The sequence below is a fragment of the Pelobates fuscus genome, chromosome 1 (assembly GCF_036172605.1).
Source record: "Pelobates fuscus isolate aPelFus1 chromosome 1, aPelFus1.pri, whole genome shotgun sequence".
NCBI classification, from domain to species: Eukaryota; Metazoa; Chordata; class Amphibia; order Anura; family Pelobatidae; genus Pelobates; species Pelobates fuscus.
Window position 1 is genome coordinate 260,732,466 of NC_086317.1, and position 22,800 is coordinate 260,755,265.

General features: G+C 40.5%; 1 protein-coding gene across 2 annotated transcripts in view; it reads left to right on the forward strand.

Moving 5' to 3' along the window:
* Positions 1-5,781: 5,781 nt before the first annotated feature.
* The window catches only part of NHS (NHS actin remodeling regulator), a 218,579-nt gene continuing 201,560 nt past the window's right edge, over positions 5,782-22,800 (forward strand). For both annotated transcript variants that reach the window (XM_063456850.1, XM_063456858.1), the window contains exon 1: positions 5,782-6,278. In XM_063456850.1, coding sequence (XP_063312920.1) covers positions 5,870-6,278 — 409 coding nt within the window. In that variant the 5' untranslated portion in view covers positions 5,782-5,869. The remainder of the gene's footprint in view (positions 6,279-22,800) is intronic.

Genomic DNA, 22,800 nt, shown 5'->3' on the forward strand with positions numbered 1-22,800 from the left:
TGGTTTCAGAAGAAGAAATAGTAAAGCAAAGTTAACATTTTCCATGCAGGGTTAACAAGAGGCTTCTTTCTGAGAGGTTCAAAATATGGGTAAATCAGGGGTTAAAATCTCCAGATCATGGCATTATATTTAGAATGCTCTTGTAATTTCTTGTCTAATGGCTCTAAACAAGTCAAATGAGGGCGAGTATTTTGGGGGTGTCATCTGCTCTAAAGCCAGGTGTGTTTGCTGCCTGCTCTAAAAATGTTCTTTCTATCACATATGTAGCAGTAGATAGGTAGATTATTTTGCACGTTATTATAAAGTTGCTCTACAGACCATTTTGGAGTGAATATGTAAACCGCACGTTTGCTTTGAAGAAATGATCTTACATGCTGGTCTTACAAAGGGAATTTCTTCTGAACATCCGCAAGTACCATTACTGACCCTAAATCTGTGCGTCAACATACCCCCTCAGACTGAACACAGTGAACTGTGCATGGCCCCGCCCCATCTGAAAGAACAGATTGATTGGTGCACAGCCCCGCCCCCTCTGACTCAACACAGTGATCTGTGCATGGTCACGCCCCCTCAGACAGAACACAGTGAACTGTGCATGGCCACTCCCCCTCAGACAGAACACAGTGAACTGTGCATGGCCACTCCCCCTCAGACAGAACACAGTGAACTGTGCATGGCCACTCCCCCTCAGACAGAACACAGTGATCTGTGCATGGCCACGCCCCCTCAGACAGAACACAGTGATCTGTGCATGGCCACGCCCCCTCAGACAGAACACAGTGATCTGTGCATGGCCACGCCCCTTCAGACAGAACAGTGAACTGTGCATGGCCACGCCCCTCAGACAGAACACAGTGATCTGTGCATGGCCACGCCCCCTCAGACAGAACACATGATCTGTAAATGGGAGAGGACTGGGGTCAGTTCATAACTGACAGGTATCTAACCACACATACTGCTTCCTACACTGTTACACACGGCTACACTTATTGCTGTCAACAGTATTACACACACATACTGCTGCCCAGGGCCGGACTGGGAGAAAAATTCGGGCCTGGCATTTTTTTATCACAGCGGCTCACTAAGAAGGGGACGGGGCAGAGAGGGTGTGTTTCGTCATCACCAATGACAAACATGCCCCCTCTCAAAGTGAGCATGTTGGCTCAATGCTCTTACAGGGCAGACCATGCGGAGAGCTCTGCTAAAGAGCTCTAGCATGAGAAAAAAATGCCCTGTATTTGTTCTGCACAGTGCAAGCAAATTTAATAACATGCTTGCACTATGTTTCCTTGCAACTTGGCTCTGGTGTCTCTATAAATGGATACCAGGAGACAAAAGGGCCAGGAAAGAGTATTGTGCATGTGTTTGGAGCCTGCTTGTGGGATTGCGTGTGTGTAGAGTGAGCTGATTGTGGTGTGGTATTGTGTTATAAGGTCGGTTTTAGTCATGTTATGTTTTTGGTGTAATGTAATGCATATATGGCTTGGGGCTGTAGAGAATGTGTGTATAGGGGATGTAGTATGTGCATACAGGCTATAGTGTGTGTGTGTGTGTGTGTGTAATTAGGTGATGTAGTGTTTGTAGGGGTTGTAGAGAGTGTGTGTTTCGGGGTGTAGTATGTGTTTGTTTACAATGAATCTAGTGTGTTTATAAGGGATCCAGAGTGTGTATTTTAGGAATGTAGTGTGTGTGTGTAGATGGCGCAGTGTGTGTGTATACAGGAGTCTAGTGTGTATTTGAAGGACCCAGAATGTGTAGGAGATCGAGTGAGTGTGTGTATATAACGGATTCAGAGTGTATAAAGGGATCTAGTGTGCGTATATGATCCAGAGTTGGGTAAGGGATCTAGTGTGTGTCTGGAACGTAATGTGTTTAGGAGTGCAGTATGTGTGTGAGGGTTGCTGTAGTATATGTATATATATATATATATATATATATATATATATATAATAAATATGCTCGGAAGTATTGTGTGTGTGTGTGTTTGGTGCAGTGGGTGTCTGTGAGGGATGTAGTGTGTAATGTGAAGGGTGCAGTATGTGTGGGCGATGGATGCTGTGTATGAGGGGTACTGTGTGTGATGTGTGGATGCTGTGTATGAGGGGTGCTATGTGCGATGTGTGTGAGAGTGATGAGTGTGATGTATGTGAGAGTGCTGTGTGTGATGGGTGTGAGAGTGCTGTGTGTGATGGGTGTGAGAGTGCTATGTGTGAATATTAGAAGGGATTGTGTGATGTGTGTGATGTGTGTGAGATTGACGGGTGTGACGGGTGTGAGGGTGCTGTGTGTGATGGGTGTGAGGGTGCTGTGTGTGATGGGTGTGAGAGTGCTGTGTGTGATGGGTGTGAGAGTGCTGTGTGTGATGGGTGTGAGAGTGCTATGTGTGAATATTAGAAGGGATTGTGTGTGTGGGGGGGGGGTAAAAAATAAAATTAAGCAGGCATTATGTCCCCCCCTCCCTTCTTACCTTTAGCCCGGGAGGGGGGGTACGCTGGTACCTGGGACTGGGAGGCGGGGTGGCAGTGTTCCCTGGTGGTCCAGTGGTGAGTGAACTCTAGCCTGCGGGCTAGAGTTCACTCTCGCGAGATCCGGTCGTTGCCATGGCAATGCGCCGGATCCTGCGAGAGGAACTCGGCGGAGCTGCAAGTAAGAGCTCCGCTGGGTCCTCTCTCTCCCCAGCCGCATGTCTGTCCAAGGGGGCCGGTGAGGGAGATCTTTGATCTCCTCACCGGCCCTTCATGGAATACAGCAGGGCCGGCGCTCGGATAGTGTCGGCCCTGCATAGACCAGCAGGGGAGATCCTGGGACCTCCCCTGCCGGCATCGGCCAATGGCCACCGCGGCCCACCGGGCATTTGCCCTGTGTGCCCGATGGCCAGTGCGGGCTTGCTGCTGCCCTCACTGTACACTCACATTACTTCACATGCTGCTAACCACACTGTTACAAACACACACACATGGTTACACATGCACAAACACATACAAACACCCTTAATCTATGTGTGTATATAGAACAGTTTTTATAATATATGAAAGGTTCAGGTTTAGTCTTTTTTTATTAGTTTAGAAAGGGGGGATTTAGGTGCACTTGACAATTCTGTGACTACAGACACTCCTTATGTAAATTCACCCACAGTTTTGTCTACATGTTCAGTTTTTCAGTTATCTGCTTACCTCACTTCACTGATTAATTAATCCAAATTTAACTAAATGGTCCCCTTGGGGACCTAAAATGACATTGTCATCTCTAATCCATCTCAGTCCAGTTCATCTATAGTCATTGTATTGCCTCCTCCATGTCAGTGTATCCAAAACCTGTTCATGCAATCACTTCCCAATATTAATCTGATTTTATTTAAGTCAAAGTCCTACTGAAATTAAGCTTTACATTTAAATTGTTTTTTTAAAGTTTTTATTTCATATGCTAACTTAAAATTATTCCCACCGCTCAGCTGAATAGCTTGTGAGAAAACATTACATAGTGATTGAACAGGAACAATGCGGGTCCCGCTCAGGCATGTTCATTTGCTTTAACTGACATGTTATGGAAAGGAAACTGTTAAATAAAAATGACACTGGCAACAAAGGAGAAAAGTATGATTTTTAATTAAAATCAAAGTTCATGCTACATATTGTGTTTTCCTTTTTTTAAAAACATAAAATCCATTAAAGGACACTCCCTTGCAATTTTTTTAACCATACCCCCAAGAAAACATGCATGCATTTTTACAGAATATTTTCTTTAAAGGTACCGTATATACTCGAGTATAAGTCGACCCGAATATAAGTCGAGGCCCAGAATTTTACCCCCAAAAAACTCGAGTATAAGACTAGGGTGGGAAATGCAGCAGCTAGTGGTAAATTTCTAAATAAAATTATATCCCCCAAAAATTATATTAATTGAATATTTATTTACAGTGTGTGTATATAATGAATGCAGTGTGTGTATGAGTGCAGTGTGTGTGTATGAGTGCAGTCTACGTGTGTGATGCAGAGTGTGTTTGTGTGTGATGCAGAGCCTTGGTGGGGGGTGGGCATTTTTATTATTTTTTTTATATATCATTATTATTATTGTAATATGATTTTTTTAAAAAAAATATTAATATTTAATTTTATTATTATTTACATTTTTATTTTTTTCGTCCCCCCCCCCTCCCTGCTTGTTAGCTGGCCAGGGAGGGGGGCTCTTATTCCCTAGTGGTCCAGTGGATGGGCTGTAGGAGGGGGGCTGGCAGGAGCTGCAGGAGAGGTAAGTAAATCCCTTCTCTCACCTCCGGTCCGGTCAGCTCCTCTGTCAGCTCGCAAATAACAAAACCGGAACATCAGAAAATCACAACACAAATGATGAACATGGAAAGAGGGAAACTGTAGAAATAAATTATGGTGGTCTGTGAAAATTAAAAATTCCTTCACACATTGCTGTGATATTTTTAAGTTTTCTATGCAAAATGCAACACAGCGCAATGCTGGCCACCTCGTCAGGTAACCTAGCTTCTACTAGCCTGTAGAGTGCTGCACTTTGCGAAGCTTTGCATGTGGTCAGAGGGCTTTCCTTTTGACGCCCTTATTCCTTCCATACACATGCAGACAAGGGCAGAGTGTCCCTCGGCTATTCACAATGTTATTGTTTAAGAATATATTGTTTTTATTCTTGAAACACATTTCAGTACAGCCTTGACATGATGAGATGATGCAGGACCCTCCAGCAGTGCAGAGGGCAATGGTTGTATTCTTTCATGGCTATTCACTAACATTCTGCAATTCAGAGTGAATTCTAGTACATGCAAGGCAAATTGGAAACAAAATTCGAGTCAGCTATATTTTTACTAAAATTTGACATTTTGAAAATTCACACTTATTATTATTATTATTGGTATTTATACAGTGCCAACTTATTCTGCAGCGCTTTACAATATTCTAATAGTGAGAAATGTAACAATAAATGAGACAATTACAAAATGATACAGAAATAATAGGTAGTGGAAGACCCTGCTTAGACGAGCTTACAGTCTAAGACTTTTTGTGAATAACCCTGAGAGTTATTGCTAGGGTGATCTGGCCATGCCATTCAGACTGCCAACTTCATGCCTGCGTAATCTGTAAATCCTGAATTCCTATCTGACATCAGTGCTGCAAAACCTGAACGTGAATTCATGGCTTGGACATGTATGATTCGATGCTGCTAGCTGAAAGGCGATTTGCTGCAGCTAGGCATGTCTTAGAACTGGGTCCTTCACTGACTCCGTGTGGTTAAAGGAGGCAGTGTCTTAAAAGAAACAGTCTGATTTCCTCCCATTGCTTTCCCAGCATCCCCGCCCCCTCTCCATCCCCTTCTCACTCCTCCTCTCTATTCAAACATCTCAGTGAATTCCTAACTCCAGGTTTTCAGTCTGCCTGACTCTGGCATGGTGAACGCAGGGAGGCAGAGAGAAAATAGTTCCAAAAGCAACTGGATGATCAGAGAGCAGCAAGGATTTTGTTGAGCAGTGCAGGGCTACAGTACTTCCAAAGTCACATCTGCACATTGCCGCACATGGACTGGGAACCATGGATATAACAACCAACTACCCACAATTTGGAACTGCTAGAGACTAAATTGGACCCTGTGCCTATATATTTATATACACATAGATTTATATATATATATATATATACATTACATTAATGTATATATATTTATATGTATATATACATCTATATATGTATATAAGTCTGCACAGGGGATCCTCGGTAGTTTGTGGATAACAGTAACATTTTTTATTTTGAAGGTGTTTGGGAGTTTTATCCTTTTTTTCTTCTTTTTAATGTGGGTTCGTGAGGATTGGATTTTGAAGGCTTTATTGTAGGCTTACGTGAAGGGGGGATCTGCAATGCCCTTTGCCAAGCGGATTGTGGAGCCCCAGTGGCTGTGTCGGCATGCTGTCACCATGGCGGAGGGGAGCTGTTCTCGGGATCAAGGGGATGAAAGGCAGCACCACCCTCGTGGTGCCAGGGAAGAAGTGGCATCCTCAGCGCAGGTGCCATCAGATGACAGGGAAGTGGTGCCGGTTGATGGAAAGGATAAAGATGTGGTGCTCTTGGATTTGTGTGCAGTCAGCAACGTTGCGATCTCACGGGTCTTGCGGCAGCTTTCAGATGTGGCCCGTCACGCCTGCTCCCTCTTCCACGAAATCGAGGTGGAAATACAGGTTACGGCACGGCGTGTGCGGGCACTACAAGGGAAAATTGGAAATGTCCAGCAGATTGTGAGCAGCCTGGATCCAAAGCAGGAGACAGTGCGTGAGTACCATATCTTACAGTTGTATTGAGCATCTGTCTGCTTTGCCTTTTTTTTGCCTAATTCAAGGCCCTCTGGTATGGTAAAGGCTAAATAAAATTAAAAAAGCATTTAATAAAAAAAAAATTTATTCTTACACAACTGATCATGTTCTTTCTTCTGCTCACTACTACACTTGATGGATTAAATGACTTATGCAAATAAGTGCTTAAATGTCTCATTATCACCTCAATGATGCTGGGGATGGGAGGGAAATCTGCATTGCTACTACAGTGGCAAAAGGAAAAGACAACAGCTGCTGAAAGTGACGAGCAGAGGGGAGGGGGGCTTCTTTCCTTTTTTTCTAGGAAAGTTGCTTTTTTTCTTTAAAGATAAAAGAAGGGGAAGGGGTTACATCATAATGGATATGAATATATTTTTGCCTATTGACCTTGCTCTACCAGGGCCATTTAAATGTGAAATCATCATCCATGGCATGATTTACAATAGTGATACCATCGATTGTATATCTTCTTTTTATGCAATGGCTGCATTGCTGCAGCTCTGATGATTTGCAATGCACTAATGCACTTATGTCAATAGTTATACACCCTCTATAAAGGAATCCATGCATATATGTGTGTCTGTGGTTTTATATATGTTTGTGTGTGCACAGATACACATATTTGTACATGTATTTTACAGTGATTGTATGGCTGGTGTTCTAAGGATTGGAGATAGGAGTGTGCTGTGGTTGGTCCGGTTTTGCTGTTGCATATTGCTGATATTACTGTATCTGTCTGCAGTATATCTCCATACATCTGTCGGCTAGGGCAACATAGCATTGTTACAAATTGGTCTCCAGGCTACAAACTAAATCTTTGTTGCTATTATAGCTAGCGTAAAAGGAATCTTGAATGTTGTTGGTTTTGATTAATAAATAACCCCTTCTACCCCATTATGGAGCTCGCCAACCTTTCAACATTGAAAGATTTACAGTCTATAGGGAACGAGCAGCATGTGCTGATGCTGTGCATGGTGCAGTCTAGAACGTGTTTAATATTCACGTAGGCTTTCAATGTCACAGGTGACCTGTACCGTAACTGCAGACCCCATTCATTGATTCTCAGGATTTATTCCATGTGTAGCATGTTCTGAGGAAGCCTGTATCTCACCCTGTTGTGTGTGAGCTTGCGCAATCCAACCTGTTTCATGCTACAGCATTATAGGTGATGTCAGTGGCATGTGAGTTACATAATGAGCTTTCCTGAGGTTTCTCAATTTGTGTATTCACTGGGCAGATGCTGAGGACTGAATTCTCAACACTAAGGTGGCAACACTAAATGATCATTCATGCTCCTAAGCAACAGAAAGAAAAGAGGGTATGGTTTACACGATGATAGGCTTTGGAGCAACCAATCAGAAATCATAGCAATTATGGTATTAAAAACAGTTCTGATAATGCAACATCCTGGTGTTTTCACAGAGATGGAAAATACGAACCCGAACCCATTCAAGAAATATATTTGTGCATATTCACACTGTCATAATCTGTGCCAGCATCAATCATTTAACTCTCCCCGTGCTGGAGGGACCTGGGAGACATGATGCATTTGTACATGGTAGGCCCCATTGGATATAGTTGGGATTCCTTCAACCATGTGATGTTACTGCATACTACTGCGTGAGTTTAATGAATGCGGTTTTAAGCAAGAACAATTAATAAAGACATCCATTACATTTGAAAATATAATAACCAAGAATGACCATTGGTGCATTAGTACTCAGAAGAAGAATGGCTAAACGTCTAATGCTGGCCTGTAAGGATGGGGGTGGGGTATTTTAAGGCAATTGTGATATCTCAAAGTGACCTTGTTCCATATGCAGTTGCTTTTTGTGGTATGAATTTATCATGTCTGATTTACTCATGTAACACGGCATTTTTCTTTTAACAGTGCTACCCAAATCACGGAGAATGATTTTGGTTTTCAAGCACAAAAATCCATTGGAAATCGTTGCACTGGTTGTTGCATTTATCAAATGCATTATCAATATGGGAGTCTTCTATGATCTATCATTCATTTACAGCTTCTGTAACTCAAAGCATTGTCTACAGTTATCTGTTTACTGCACTGAGAATACAAAAAGAACCCAGACAAGTGCACCACATCTTAACTTATATGTGTGACAGGTGGCATTAGTGACAGGCATTGGAGACTCTAAGTGGGACACAGTCAGCAGTTTTAAGTTTAAGTAGTGGTCTCCAAGAACTACAAGGCATACAGTGCAAATGGCCTGGATACTTATTGTTTATGTTTAATTGATACAGCATGTCGGTGCAGTAGTGGATTTTATAAAACTATGTTAAAAGCATGTGATCTAGTTTATATACATTGATATTTTGAGTTAACTGTAAAGTGCACTTTTAACTGTAAAGTGCACTATTACTTTGAAACCGTGTAGATGGCATGAGCAGCTCCCTTTTATATGTAACATGTTAATATATATGCTATCTCCAAGCTAATATAGGCTTCCATATAGTGCAAAGAGGTACAATACAGGAAACAATTGTGGCAGTTACATTTAAAGAACAACGGGAAAGATACCCGTCAATAATCCTTTAATACATCTATAGGATTTATTTACTCATTTCTGAACTGTTGTGACTTGAGAACCATATTGCAAAAAATTCAGACTAACCAGCCAGTTTGTGACTACATATGATAGCTGAGTTGGGGAGGTTTCCAAACCAGCTGCTTTTGCATAAATTTAGCATTTCTGTTTTCCATGTACTAACATTTTCAGTTTTGTGAATAAACCTTAACCCTTTAAAATGACACTGCCAAATTTACATTTTTCACTGACATAATCTTTTTAAAACATATAAAACATAAAACAACGTATTTCACGTGTGAGAAAATCTGTGGAGGATCCCTTGGTGGAGGATCCCTTGGTCCCATGGATTTTTCCATAAAATTAATTTTATACCCTTGCACGTGTTTAAGAGTACAACCACAGGTCTGCACAGCACATTGCATAGACCATGCACCCAGTGCAAAAATTAACATCTAATCATTACTTATAAAATAATACAAATTGTAAAAATAGGTGCAAATATTTTTACTCTAGTGATAAATAGATGTATACAGATTTTTTTTTTCCAAATCATAAACTACCCTAAACTCAAACAAAAATGCCCAGAGAGACACAAACCAGGGACAAGAAATGTATGCATGGGGGTAAAGCTGGGTACACCTGGCACACCCGTGCATATGTCTTTGAGAACAGGAGATACGCAGGGCCTTGGTATAGATATAGTTCCAGAAACTAAAGACAGACTGGAAAGGAACATGGCGGCACTGGGTGTGGAGAACATACCCACCACCTGGCCATGTCCCTTTGGGTATCCTTGCAAAAATACAAACTCCACACACGCGATTATACCAGTTTAACAAAGTCGAAGACTGTCAACATTTATGTGAAAAGGGACACTCCAGACCCCTAAATTGTAAATAGTGTGTCCTCTTTGATTAATTAGGAAAAGTGCAGATTTCTATAGAAATTGGTACTTAGATAGGTGCTGTTATATATTATTCAAATTTTATTTGAGTGTTTTAAAGAAATAATCACCATTAACACTTGGAGTTATTTAATAATTTTAGTTTGAGGTATGATTTATTGGTAAATGTGACTAGGTTGGTGGTTGGATGACAAGTAGGGCAGAGCTGGGAAAGGTGTTTGTGTGCATGTGTGTGGAGGCTGCTTGTTGTGTTGCACGTTTGTAGAAATGCTGCTTGGGGGGTTGCATGTCTGGGGGTGGCTGCTTGTTGTGTTGTATTTGGGGATGCAATGGAGAATAGGAGCTTTAGAGGGTGGATAGTGGTTATAATAGGGTTATTGGGGCTGTAGTGGGGAAATAGGGTCTGTAGTGGGTGGATTAGTGCTATGGTAGGAGCTAGTGTCTATGCTGGGGGGATAGGGGCCATAGTGGGGAGGATAGTAATGGGGGAAATAGTGGCTATAGTAGGGGGCTATAGTGGAGGGATAGGGCCTATAGCAGATAAATTGGGGCTGTAGTGGGAGGTTAGGGACTATTGTGTGGTGGATAGTGGTTATAGTGGCATGAGCGGGCATGTAGTGGGGGAAAAAGGGCCTTGGCTACACAGTAGGAGAATTGGCTGGCTGGTCTCCCTCACCGGCAATGCCGCTCCTCTCCTGCCTGCCGCCCTGCGGCTACAACTTCGGTTGCCTTGTGGCAAATCCAGCTCTGTGATTGGACAGCCACTAGCAGTCTAGGCTGGGTTTGAAAAGGGGGCTTACAAAGACTGAAAGGGACACTCTAGACCCCAAAACCACTTTAGCTTGCTGAAACACTTTATTTGTGAACAATGTTTCCTCTTCCCCCGGCTTTCAAGCAGGCAACCAGTCCTGGTACTTCCTGGTTTGGTTAGCGCAGTGGATCTAAACTCAAGAGGTCGCAATTACTCAGAGCAAAAACATCTTATTGAGCTGTATTGGGAAGTCTGTGATTGTGCAGCCACAGAAAGTCTGGGTTAGAAGGGGAGGGTTTGCAAATGCAGCAGACAAGAGATCCGCTGGTTTTGCAGGCTGTTTTTAGATATACTCCCAATAACAATTGCATAATTAATTAAATGCATTTTTTATTGGGAATATATCTACTAAGCAGTGAATTTACATCCCACCCCCTGGCCGCACCCCCACTCACACCCCTAAAATGAAAGTGTCCCTATTTGTCCAAATGTTGGGTGGCATGATGTAATGAACATAGAAAACACAAAATGGATAAGCTTTATACACTTTTGAAATGTAAAAAAAAACTGCAAAAAAGAAACCCAGGGGTAATGGAGATCACTATTGAACGCTACAATTATTTTTCTTTCTACGTTAAAGGAACTAAATAATGTCTCAATAGGGTCAAAGTGCATTTTTTTCTGTACACACCCTGCCTTGTTTCTTTTTTTTCCAGTTACATTTCTTTTTAGATTGTCCAAGACCACATTTCTTACACATCCATCTCTTTCCAAAAATAAGATATGCTGCTATTGTTCCCAGCTGTATCAACATACTGAGTACAGAAGCACTGCGCTCATAGACAACTCTGATTTATTTTAAATGCATGTGTTCAAAGAGCATTAGCAGTAAAGCACAGGAATTTTTTTTTCTTTCATTTGGGTGGAGTTTTCAGTTGGAAATTACCTCTTTCAAATGCTTTGTGAAATCTTGTTGTTTGCAGTGTTTTTTACGTTACCTGGGAATTTTATGTTCTTTGATTATGGACACATGATATTATGAACCATGTATGATAAAACAACCAAAGTAATACAATATCACGTTTTGCTGTTCTTTTGTCTTTTGTCTTTTTTTTTTTTGCCTTCTTTTGGATCAACAGCAAAAAACATATGTGAGGAAGGCTGAACTTGATGGACGCAAGTCTCTTTTCAGCTATGTAACTATGTAACTATGTAACTATGTAAGAAAACAAAAATGTAGACCCTAAATGGTTCTTTAGACCACGTACTAACTGGGGGGACCATAGGTGTCAGTATAATAGTTGCCCACCTGCTCCTTCACCTAAATGGACAGTAGATTACTAGACTTAGGACGCAACATTTCAATATCTACACTACCAGACAGACCTACTAGTTACTTGCCTGTGCAGTTCTATGGGGTCCATAGCTCAGTTAGCAGGAATTTCTACTCGCCAGGGTTGAGTTTTCACTCGCAAAGTACTAGTGGGCAGGTGGAAATTGTGAGCTCTGATTAGACTTGTTCGATCAATCAAATTTGCTCTTTTTCTATGATGTCACAGTAGATGACATCACAGGGGGAAAAGCACAGTGTTGTTTAACAATGATTGAGCCTGACCTTATTAAGTCATTTTTGCAAATAATGAAATAGTCACATAAACTGGTGAGAATACAAATTGTATTCTTCAGTGACTTAAAAAAATCTACTTACAACCCTCTTCTGAGGCAGTGCTTTACTGTTTTCCATTTGGTGCCAATCCCACCATGAACTTTATTATACCCTTATACATTTTATACAATTTTGGATAAAAATAAACCAATCTTCCATTGTAAAGCTTTTCAGCAGATGGAAGAGAGATCCGGTGCTGGAACACAGACCAGTTGTGAACAGTTTAACCCCTAAAGCTGTGTGAGTAACAGGCACTTCCCCACACCATAAATTAATTTTGATGAAGTTATGTTGCCTAAACTGGTACTTTAAGTCACATATTGTATTCATCGCATACTATTTAGGGAAAAGAACACTGAGTTCATAATTGTTTTGTCAAATTTCTGAAGGGATATAATGCTATTCACGCTTGTACACCGAGTATCCTTGTTAAAACCCAGAGCAATGTTTGTTGCCTTAGCCACCGTCTGCCTGATAAAATGCTCTTGAATGGACTTGAGAAGACCTTGAGTGAGTATAGATTGTGTAGCTCATGCCACATCAGACTGCATATTTTTATATTCAGTTTTTCAGAACCTCCTGGCATCGGTTTTTAGCTCTCTTTACAATGTCAGGGCCATCATTCAGATCATTTTGAATGTTCCGGTGTAGAAAGCTCTTTATCTAAGACAGAAAGGCTGTAGGTACTATTGTAGTTAAAACAATTGAGCATAGCACCAGTCTTAAGTACCCATCAATCTATTGTTTAAGTCATATAACAGAAGTAAGAATTTTGTACACAAGCAAAGTTCCTGCCTCTTATATAACTGTTCCTTATAGTTCAGTGTTATACTATTACCAATCTAAGCCAACTTGAAAAAGAGGTTTTTAGCTCTCATGATACTTAACGATGCTCCTTGTCAGCTGGCCTAAAGAAATTTCCTCTTTTGTTCCCACTCACTTCCACAGTCCATTTTTTTTCACAGTTTTTCTTTGTTCTGTACTTTAAGTAATGCAATGATAATTTACATGTTGACTTATTATTATCTTGTTTTCCTGCACCATAATGTAAACCGGCCTGATAGGACTATTCAGTTAACCTGGTCGGAAAATCACCAAGATACTTCTGTCTTCTCCCTACAACTCTTGGCAGCCTTTCATGCCAGGATCTGCACCTCCAATGCTCTACCATGGCATTCTCGCACAGGAATGCCATGTAATATTATGATGTCATTTGCTAAATCTTTAATCTAAATGAAAAAGAAGGTTAACAGATGCTTTCTGTGAACTTCAATGTATTATTCAATGGTATAAATTCCAGAGAAGTAATAGTTCCTCTTTAAACATACCTTTTTTTTTTTCTTAAAATGTGTTTAAAATGTTATTTGTATAGTATAATGGCAATATATCATGCTCTGCTCTCTATTTGCACACAGTATATATTGTTTGCTGATTTACCTTTCTCTGGAGGTATTTTAATCAAAGACAACCATAGTTGTAAGATAGATAAGACAGTATTCCTCTATTGCACAGATAGAAGCCAACACAGGAGCAATGTGGCTATTGGCATGCCACACAAAAGACACTGCATCTATACAAAGCTGTGTGTGGAACAATAAACTATAGAGATGATCAGAAGCAATTACCGGCTTTAGGTCACTGGCCTTTGTTGGGAGACAGATAGGGGGTTATGTATAAAAAGTGTTGGATTCTGAAAAGTGGTGTAAAGTAAAGTACCCTTTCCATGATTTCACCGCTTGTCAAAACACATTTTGTTATCGACCATAGTGTACATTGATTGGCTAAATCTATAATACGTTCCTAAGAGCAGTTAGTTGTTTGATCTCTACTCCTTGTGCCAATTGAACTTGGCACACTTTGTTTCACAGGGTGTTTAGGAGCCAGTGTTTATTATTAATTGCCAAAACTAAAATGCCTGTGTTAGCAAAGCATCCCTCTCGAACAACTCTTCCTCCTCCCCCTCCACGTAGGATAAATTAAGCGGGAAAGTATTGTGTGCATGGCCAGGTAGGAACAGAACTGTACTTAGTGTTATGATTACATGTTTCCAGTGATGTCTCCAGAGAAGTATCTTATGGAAAATCTTGCATTTGCTTTTTTCTTTTTGGTATAAAAAACTGAGACTTTTGGTATGAGCTATATTTAGTGAGTTAGCAACGTTTTCCCAAGTCTCCTCGATTGAGTTGGGTAATGTCACCCTGCAACACACTGGCCTAATTTGACCAAGGCAATTTAGTGTTCAGGTCCTGCTTCCAATCACTTTCCATGCCATCTACCACTAAAATTAATTAACCCATTTGCTGATGAAAAAGGCTTATAACAGTTTGCTCACATTTTGCACTCTGACACCTCTTTCAAGAAGTAAAGTGTTGAAAGTCCACTTTGGCCTAAACTGTTTGTACTTTCCCCAAAGCTTGTGTTGTTTTCATAGAGTTGTCTGTGTAGTCACTGGGACCCACCAGTAATAGACCGCCTAAAATAAATAAAAGCTGTGGAAAGTGCTGCCTGTCTCAGCTCATATGGGACTTCACAGCAAGGTTAACAATAGGGGTTCTAGAAACATGACCAAATGAAAGGAAAGAAATGGCAGAATAGCTGACAACGTGGGATTCTAAACGCTTCAAAGCATTATTAATCTCATCCATATTACATTCTGTGTGTATTACCCAGAAAAAGAAAAACACCAGAGGTGTGAACAATGCACTCTAGTGCTCAAACATTAATTATAGTTATTCATGTACATATACAACTACATTAGTATCATCTGCTGTAAAAGGAGGTAGACACTGTTACTTTAAAAAACATGCTGGATTATGTACCCTGCACTTTCCTGAACACTTTTTATTTACCAGTGTCCAGCCTGCATCCTTTTTTTTTAAGGAACATAAATAGTAAAAAACACTGATGTCCCTCGACACTGGGTCGGTGCTACACCTTCTCTGACTTCATCCGAAATGGGGGGCTAATGCGCATGCGCGGTGATTACTGCCATTACATTAGGCCCGCTCCATAGGAAAGCATTGCCTCAATGTTTCATGTGGTGATTTCACTGACAATCTCTAGCGTCAATGAGATAAAGTCGTTTGGGTGCTTATGGTGTCCATTTAAGTGACTGCACAGTTATGTATAGGGTCTCTTAGCAAACACTCTCAGTTTAAATGTAACTCTCTAGCACTTGTGAACTCTAAGCGGCTGAAAGCCCTGCTCAGTTCAGTCCAGTTCAGTCTAGTGATTCCATGGGGGTCTTTACAGATCTCCTAAGGAAGTGGAAGTGTAAAGGGACTCTGTGGAAGGGAGAGAGTAACAATAGGCATACGACCACTGGGAAAATAGTGTAATTGGTTGTAGGTAGTTACAATAGTGTTTAAAGAGTTAGTGCTAAATATTCGCTGTCCTATGGGGATAACATTTGTGATATAATTTTATTTGAGCTTTGCCGAGGAATATGTAAATATATATTTCCTGCAGTTGAAGTTATTTTATTTCTTAATTGGCTACTGTTTCACATCCCGATTGTAAAATTGCACTGCTCAACGGAATTTGTAGCACTATATGAAAGATAATAAAAATAATAAGTCAGCGTTTTACATGCATCACCAGCAGCATGGCGTTGTCATATGAACAATAATTACATTTTGTTTTATGTATCTGTAAAATGTATGTAAAGTTGGTATTTTTTAAGCTTTGCAAGTGACAACGTAAGGTAGAGGATGTAAAATAAAGTAGGTCTAGCAGCATCTAGACTGTAGGTACGCAGATGTATAAAAGTAGATTATATAGATATATGGAAGATTTCCTTGATTTCTATATACATATATACTCAGTGATCATGTGATAGCATTTACAAAGTGCTTTCCCCACTGATAAATAGTGCCGTTTATGACCCTAGAGACCACAAATCTCTCTTTAAATGACCCATTTAAACTATTTATAGCAAGTCACTGGCTGGGGGTTAATTCAGCTAATCACTGCAAAGTGTCACTTCATTTGTCTATCTTTATCTGTGGAGGTCATCTGTGAAATTCTTTTAACTTCTCCAGTGCTGACACCTTTCTCTCTGATGGTAAGTGTAGCAAACTGCAGGCTGGCAGGGTCACATCAAAGCTTCAGCAGAGTCAATAGCACATTTAGACATTTATTGTCAATCAAGGAGGAAGGCGTGGTAAATGAGAATTTGAAAGAGCTGTATGTGGGATGATATACATTCTGAAACAAATTAGATTTTTTTTTTCAAATACCTATGGATTAAAGTAGGTTTTTTTTTGTTTGTTTGTTTTTTGTTTTTTTATGTAGGTATGGAAAAACCCGGCAGCACCTTATTTTCTAAGCACACAAATATTCATATTTTCTAAATAACGTACAGTGTCATACTATTTACTGACTCCTCTCGTCTGGAAGATGCCTTTAGCAAGTTTCTTAAAGGCTAAAACACCAAGATCATTTCATTTGTAGTAAACCTGACTACAAATAGCACTTGAAATATTATATTTAACCGCCAAGGAACCAGGGCTGGACTGGTTCACTCGGATACCAGAACATTTCCTTGTGGGCCATGGCACCACAGAAGATTTCATAAAACACTTTATATTCATTCGTTTTTCCCCTCCTCAGACTATGCATTGGGGGCTGGGCCAGCCAACTTAGGTGGGCGCATTGAGGCTGCCCAGCAGCTAGTACACCGTCAAAGGGAGGCGTGAGAGAGCGAAGTCTTTCTTGCAAATGCCCCTTTGCCGTTTCCAGTACAGCATGGCCACAGAAAAGGTCAACGTTTTATGTGACTCTAGCAGAAGCCAACCCCTGCACTGAAGTTTTGTGTGAATGTGATCTTGTGTGATTTATTAATGTGGAACATGCTTTTTAATATGTATATTTGCCGCACTGATGCACTAGAGGCCCTTCCCGCTGTGGTTCTGCAATCTTAAAGCAATGTTTAACATGTTCATGCTGTGATTGAAGATTCTGAACATTTCCTATAGAGATGCACTGAGCCTGTGTGGAGATGATGCTGATTGGCACAAAGAACATTTTATGCACATGTGCACTAGCCCTCAAATGCTTTCTTTGGGGAAACATTATATTGGCTGAGATCATCAGTGGGGATGATATCAACCAATGAAGAACTGGCAGCTGTGGGGAGTCTGTCATACTGGGGACTAAAGGTACATACAACTTCTTTAACTATTTAAGGGGGAGGCATGAATATGAATGCTTGGGAAAACACTCAAACATTAGGAATATATGTTTGTATTCCTAACATTAGATTGTTCCTTTAAAATTTGCAATTAACATGCTGATCGTCAGCATTTGCCTGTTTAATAAATAAACTCTTTTCTCTTTTGTACTCTGTATTGCAGCCACGTTTCTAGTACTCACTACTGTTGTCTTCACAGCCTATCCTTGAATTGTAGCACTGTTTTACACAATCTCATACATTTTAATTGTAAATAAGTCTTAAAGCTTCTCAGGTGTCCAAGTGACTGGTAACAATTAATTTACAACCTCACTGTGAAAAAGAGCTGCTATGTTTTAACACCATGATATGTCAACCTGCAAGAGAATGTTTGCTTTACCACATAAAAAAAAACACTATTAATGGAACTTACAGCATGTCTGACAGCGTTATTCATTAATGTGAGAATTGTTGGGAAATCAAAGTGAATTTCAACTTTAATGCCAAAGTAGCTAGCCGAACAATACAGTTGTTTAGGAGAATTTTTCCAAGTTGACTGTTTTGGCCTTATGTTTGAAATTCCATTTGAAATACTGACTCACTAGTAAATAGCCCTGTCATTGTTTAATATGGGATTATATACTTTGTTTCTAAACAAAAAAATGGAATTCTAAATTGATATACAAACAGGTTGTACCACCAGTACAAGCTTATGCATCATTGCCATTGGCAGTACGACCTCATGCCCTTGACCTATTTTAAGCAGAGAAGCAAATTATTTATTATGACTCCTCTGATTACCTCTGATGGTGTATCGACTCTGCAAATAATAGCCGGCCTGGTGGGTGCCACGAACAAGAGAGGCATCCAATCTCCTGGCTCGGAACAGTCCTAGCCCATACAGCATATAGTAGGACCCATTGCCACCTCTCCACTCTCCCCCTTGGGAGCGGGAAGATGCCAGGCTCCAGGGCCATGCAGTGCTGCCATAAGACTAGGCACATGAGGCAGCATCTCATACAACATGTGCTCCCCCCACTGCCTGCTTTAACCAAAGAAGAGGTGCAAACATGGTGGCGAAGGCCACAGAAACAAGCCTTGGAGAGGGCTGTGTGTGGACCTGCACCGGGACTCAGTGTACAAGAGGAAAGTTGTGGGATTTCCTGGAGGGCCGGGTCGCTGAAGAAAATATTTAATACAATAGGCCAATCTCAATATTACCTAAGAACAACAAACCAATTTACACTTGGGCAACTAGGCCTGAAGAGCTTCTCTGGTGTGGGACTGTGTTCTGACCCTGGAGGGCATAGGCTGAGCTGAGATTTGGGTCTCTATTTGGCATATTGATATTCATCACTACTGCACAAATAAGTCCATGTGGTGTAATCGTTTGTTCATTTTTTTTTCGTTTAGTTTCACTCAAGTCCTCATTTTCTCTGGATATCCATTTACTAAATGACCTGTCTAGGGGGCCTCCTGGGTGGATCTTAGAAATGTTAGAAATATGTCTGTATATACGACTTCTTTTACTAATATAAAATGTGCAGATACGCAGCTATGTGAGTAACACAAAATTATTAATATAATATCCTCAAACTACTACTATCTATATTTACGGTTGTATTGAAATGTCATTGCATAATTAAAAAAAAATGAAAAGAAAAAAAAAGAAATAAAAAAAGAAAATTGGGATTGTTTTAAGCTAAAAAAAAAAAGAAAAAGAAAAAAAAACCAACCAAAACTGGTGCATTAAGCTTTTTTGTTAAAGCAGATGCACAAATACCTCTCTTTGCCAAAATTGTCACATGTTCTCCACCCCCCACCTTTCACAGTGATTATCATTGTTTATATTACAATAGAGGAGATTTACTGACCCAAAAACGCCTGCAAGCCCCTTTGTGCCAAAGGGAAGTCATTGACAACCAAACGTGCCACCAGATTGCTCTGTAGACTCTGCTAAAACCGCTTTTTACGTCTCTACTTATTTACTAACTACAGATATATTAATCAAATACGTCTAACCCTGGTGCTCAGCGTCAATGTCCCATGGTGCTCTATGTGTTTCTGACACTGACTCTGAAACTATTAGTAGTAGTAGTTCTGGCATATACCAACATATTCTCTATTGCCTTAAACCAGTAACCCAGTAAATAGGTTTTTCTCCCAATTTACACCTTTTCTAGCAAAACTACCTGCACAATATATAAATGGAGTTGAATGCTCTTTAAAAAGATCTAAAGTGAACCACATCTAAGGTTGGGGACATAACTTTCACTCTTACTTTGTCTATTCCCTAATTACCTAAATGCTGTCACAATGTAATCCATAAAAACTGGTAGAGATATTTAAAATGTAGATTATTTATTTGCACACATAAGTGCCTAGACATATATACATGCAAATGTGTACCTGACACTTGGAAATATTACAGACTTATAGGAAGAGTGCTGCTGTGACTGCTTTAATAAATAGCCTGCCATTTGAGTGTTCACAAAGTGACGGTTCTGTCAATGTGCTCTACACTAGACTGATTGCAGGTGTGATTTTAGAGCACCAGGCCACTATCTTTGTGGGGAGATTAAAAGGTCAGCCCTTGGAAAAAGCAAGGGTCAGATCCTAATGTTATAGTACCAGTGGGGGGTTGTATATGACCTCTTTGGTTTAATTATGCTGGACTAAGATTATGTGATTGTGGGTATGCTGTTAAGAGGTAGGCTTGTTTCAGATTCAAAGAATGCACATTCCCCTGGAAATGAATTCATTAGACATTTGCCAGTGTAAGGATACTCACTTTACTACTGCTCTGATAAAATGATGATAATTATCCTGTAAAAGTGTTGTTACGTTGAGAACTGACACAAAATACAGCTTAAAATAGCAGACTTTAATGTATGGATGGATAGACACATATATATGTTCTTGAATTAAAAAAATCTACGGATTTTGCGAAAACAGCGTAGAAACCGATGTTACTCTATTTACATTAATAGCTGCATTGTGTGCAACATTGATAGCTTTTGTTGTTGTTGCGTATATTGTTCTTAAATGTCCCAAGAAGAGTATTTTTGTATTTTATAATGAAAGCATGAAGTAAAATCATTATGAAAATGAGCATGAAGTAATGTAGTAAGATTTATCAGGTGGAGACAGCTTTATTTGACCCGTGTCCTCTTGCAGCACGTTTTGGCATGGCTTTGAAGAAGTGAACTAGAGCTGAACTCTGGGGTGAGATGTTTTATTAAGACATGTAGTTTTGTCTTTGCTGGTCACAAGCTGATTAAAGATCATAGTCAATTGATAGATTGTTCTAGTGAAGCAAAATAAACACATTTTTTGTTTTGTAAAATTGAGACCCAGCCCAACTAATCATCTCTCCTCAGAACGCCAGCATTCCTCACACTCTTTTCCATATAGTACTTACATGAAGACCTACAACCCCAAACTGCTCTTATTTAAACACCCCTTGCCGTGACCTACTTTAAACTTACACAGAGAGGTAAGTACGTTAAATTTACAAAGAACTTCTAAAAGATCTATGTATCGATGTACAATGTTAATATCATTTTTGACTTTGTAATGTTTTTAGAATTCTGTTCGCTTGGCTGTATACCTTTGCAACACAGGTTCTGTTAGCTTGTATTATGTCATTGCTACACAACCTGCTATGCAACTTGACACACTGCTTCTGGTCTTGTAGCTCATGTTACATAAGAGAGCAACTCTTCAAATGGCATGATATTTCAACAAAACATGAATATTTTTATATATTTTATACCCAAGCATGAATCACATATGTAGCTTTAAAGGGGGATCACTATAGTATGTATAGATAGACAGATAGATGGATAGATAGATAAATAGACAGACAGACAGATATTTAACTACAAATAGGGGTCACTGTAGTAGGAGTGCATAGAAATTGCCTGCCCCGATTGCTGGCTATTGCAACATTCAATATTTGGTGTGTGTCTGGAAGCTAGTGATTTTGGGAAGTTGTATGAATTAATAAAGATAACTTTTTCTATTTTAGTTTAAATCCACCCAGCCTCCCTACCTTTGGGAGTGCTGGGTGGATTTTTTTTACCTGGGGCCCAGTTGGTCTTCTTGCAGAGAGGGAGACAGGCACTTGGGCGGCTAAGTAGAAATCCAGACGGGCGGCGCTGGCGAGGGAGCACTGATTAGTGAGCTCTCTGCTCAGCTCATATTCCGCCATGACGTCATATTCCGGCTCCCGGCATCACTCTGCAGGGCGCACGAGGGAGCTGAGCAGAGAGCTCACTAATCAGTGCTGCCTCGCCAGCGCCGCCCGCCTGGATTTCTACTTAGCCGAATGCCGCCAGGCTAACAACGTATTTGCCTGGACATTTGGGGGCTGCGTTTTTTGCTGCCCCCTAGAAAATGCCACCCAAGGCAAATGCCTTGTTTGCTTCGCGGCAAATACGTCCCTGATTTGTATGCCTACCTGAAGCTGACCTTGTCAAGCATAGTTTTTTGTGACTGACATATCCTCTTTGAAAAGGAAAATGGTGTAAACCAGAGCAGTCTATATAAGTGAAAAAGGTGACTTTTCTCAAGTACTGATTTGAATCGGAGTGAAAACCTATAGTTAAGCTCCAGTGTATTGTCTCAATGATCTTTCAAGGAAGTAGGCACCATAACCACATCAACAGATTAAAGTTTGTATTGGGCATGGAGTTTCCCATCACTACTAAACAAGGGTCCTGAATCCCATCTCCTATAACAAAATGGTGTAGGTGGAGCTATGCTCTGCTTCATGCCATACCTGGGGTAGTGGGCCAAGGGAGGCTGGGAACGCAAGCTGGTGTAAGATCCAGGTGGGAGCACTGGGTCAATTCCCTCTCCTCCCCCCCAGAAGACAGGAGAATTTAGGTCTGGTCAGCAGCAGGGGTTAAATGAGGTGTCTCCATTTCTGTCCCCACTTGTCTGCATTCACATTATAAAAATTGTTGAATCTCGATCAGTAAGCCTTACATGAGGAAAAGGGTCCTTTCATTGATTAATCAGGCAGGAACCACGTAAACAGTGTCAGTGTAGAAACTACATGCCTAAATGTGTGAAGGTATTTGTTACTGTATTATTGTAAGTTTGTGTATGTGTCCACATTTTAGAATCTGACACAAAATCCAACAATGCCACTTCTGAGTTTGGGCTTAGGTGCTAGCTCTGTGGTCTCACCAAATCCCTGTCTCAATCCTTGGTATAAATTCATACGTGGAGAAAGTGGAAGCATAACTCTGCCTTTTCCATATTATCATTGGAATCCGGCACCTGGGGACCGAAAATCTCTACTAAAAGGGAGTAAACCATTTAGTAGTAATGTGGGACTGGCAGCCACGGATTAGAGGTAGCGTAACCACTACAATCAATCACAGTAGTTATGGTGCCCAAAGTGTCTCTACAGTGTTCCTTTGATCTGC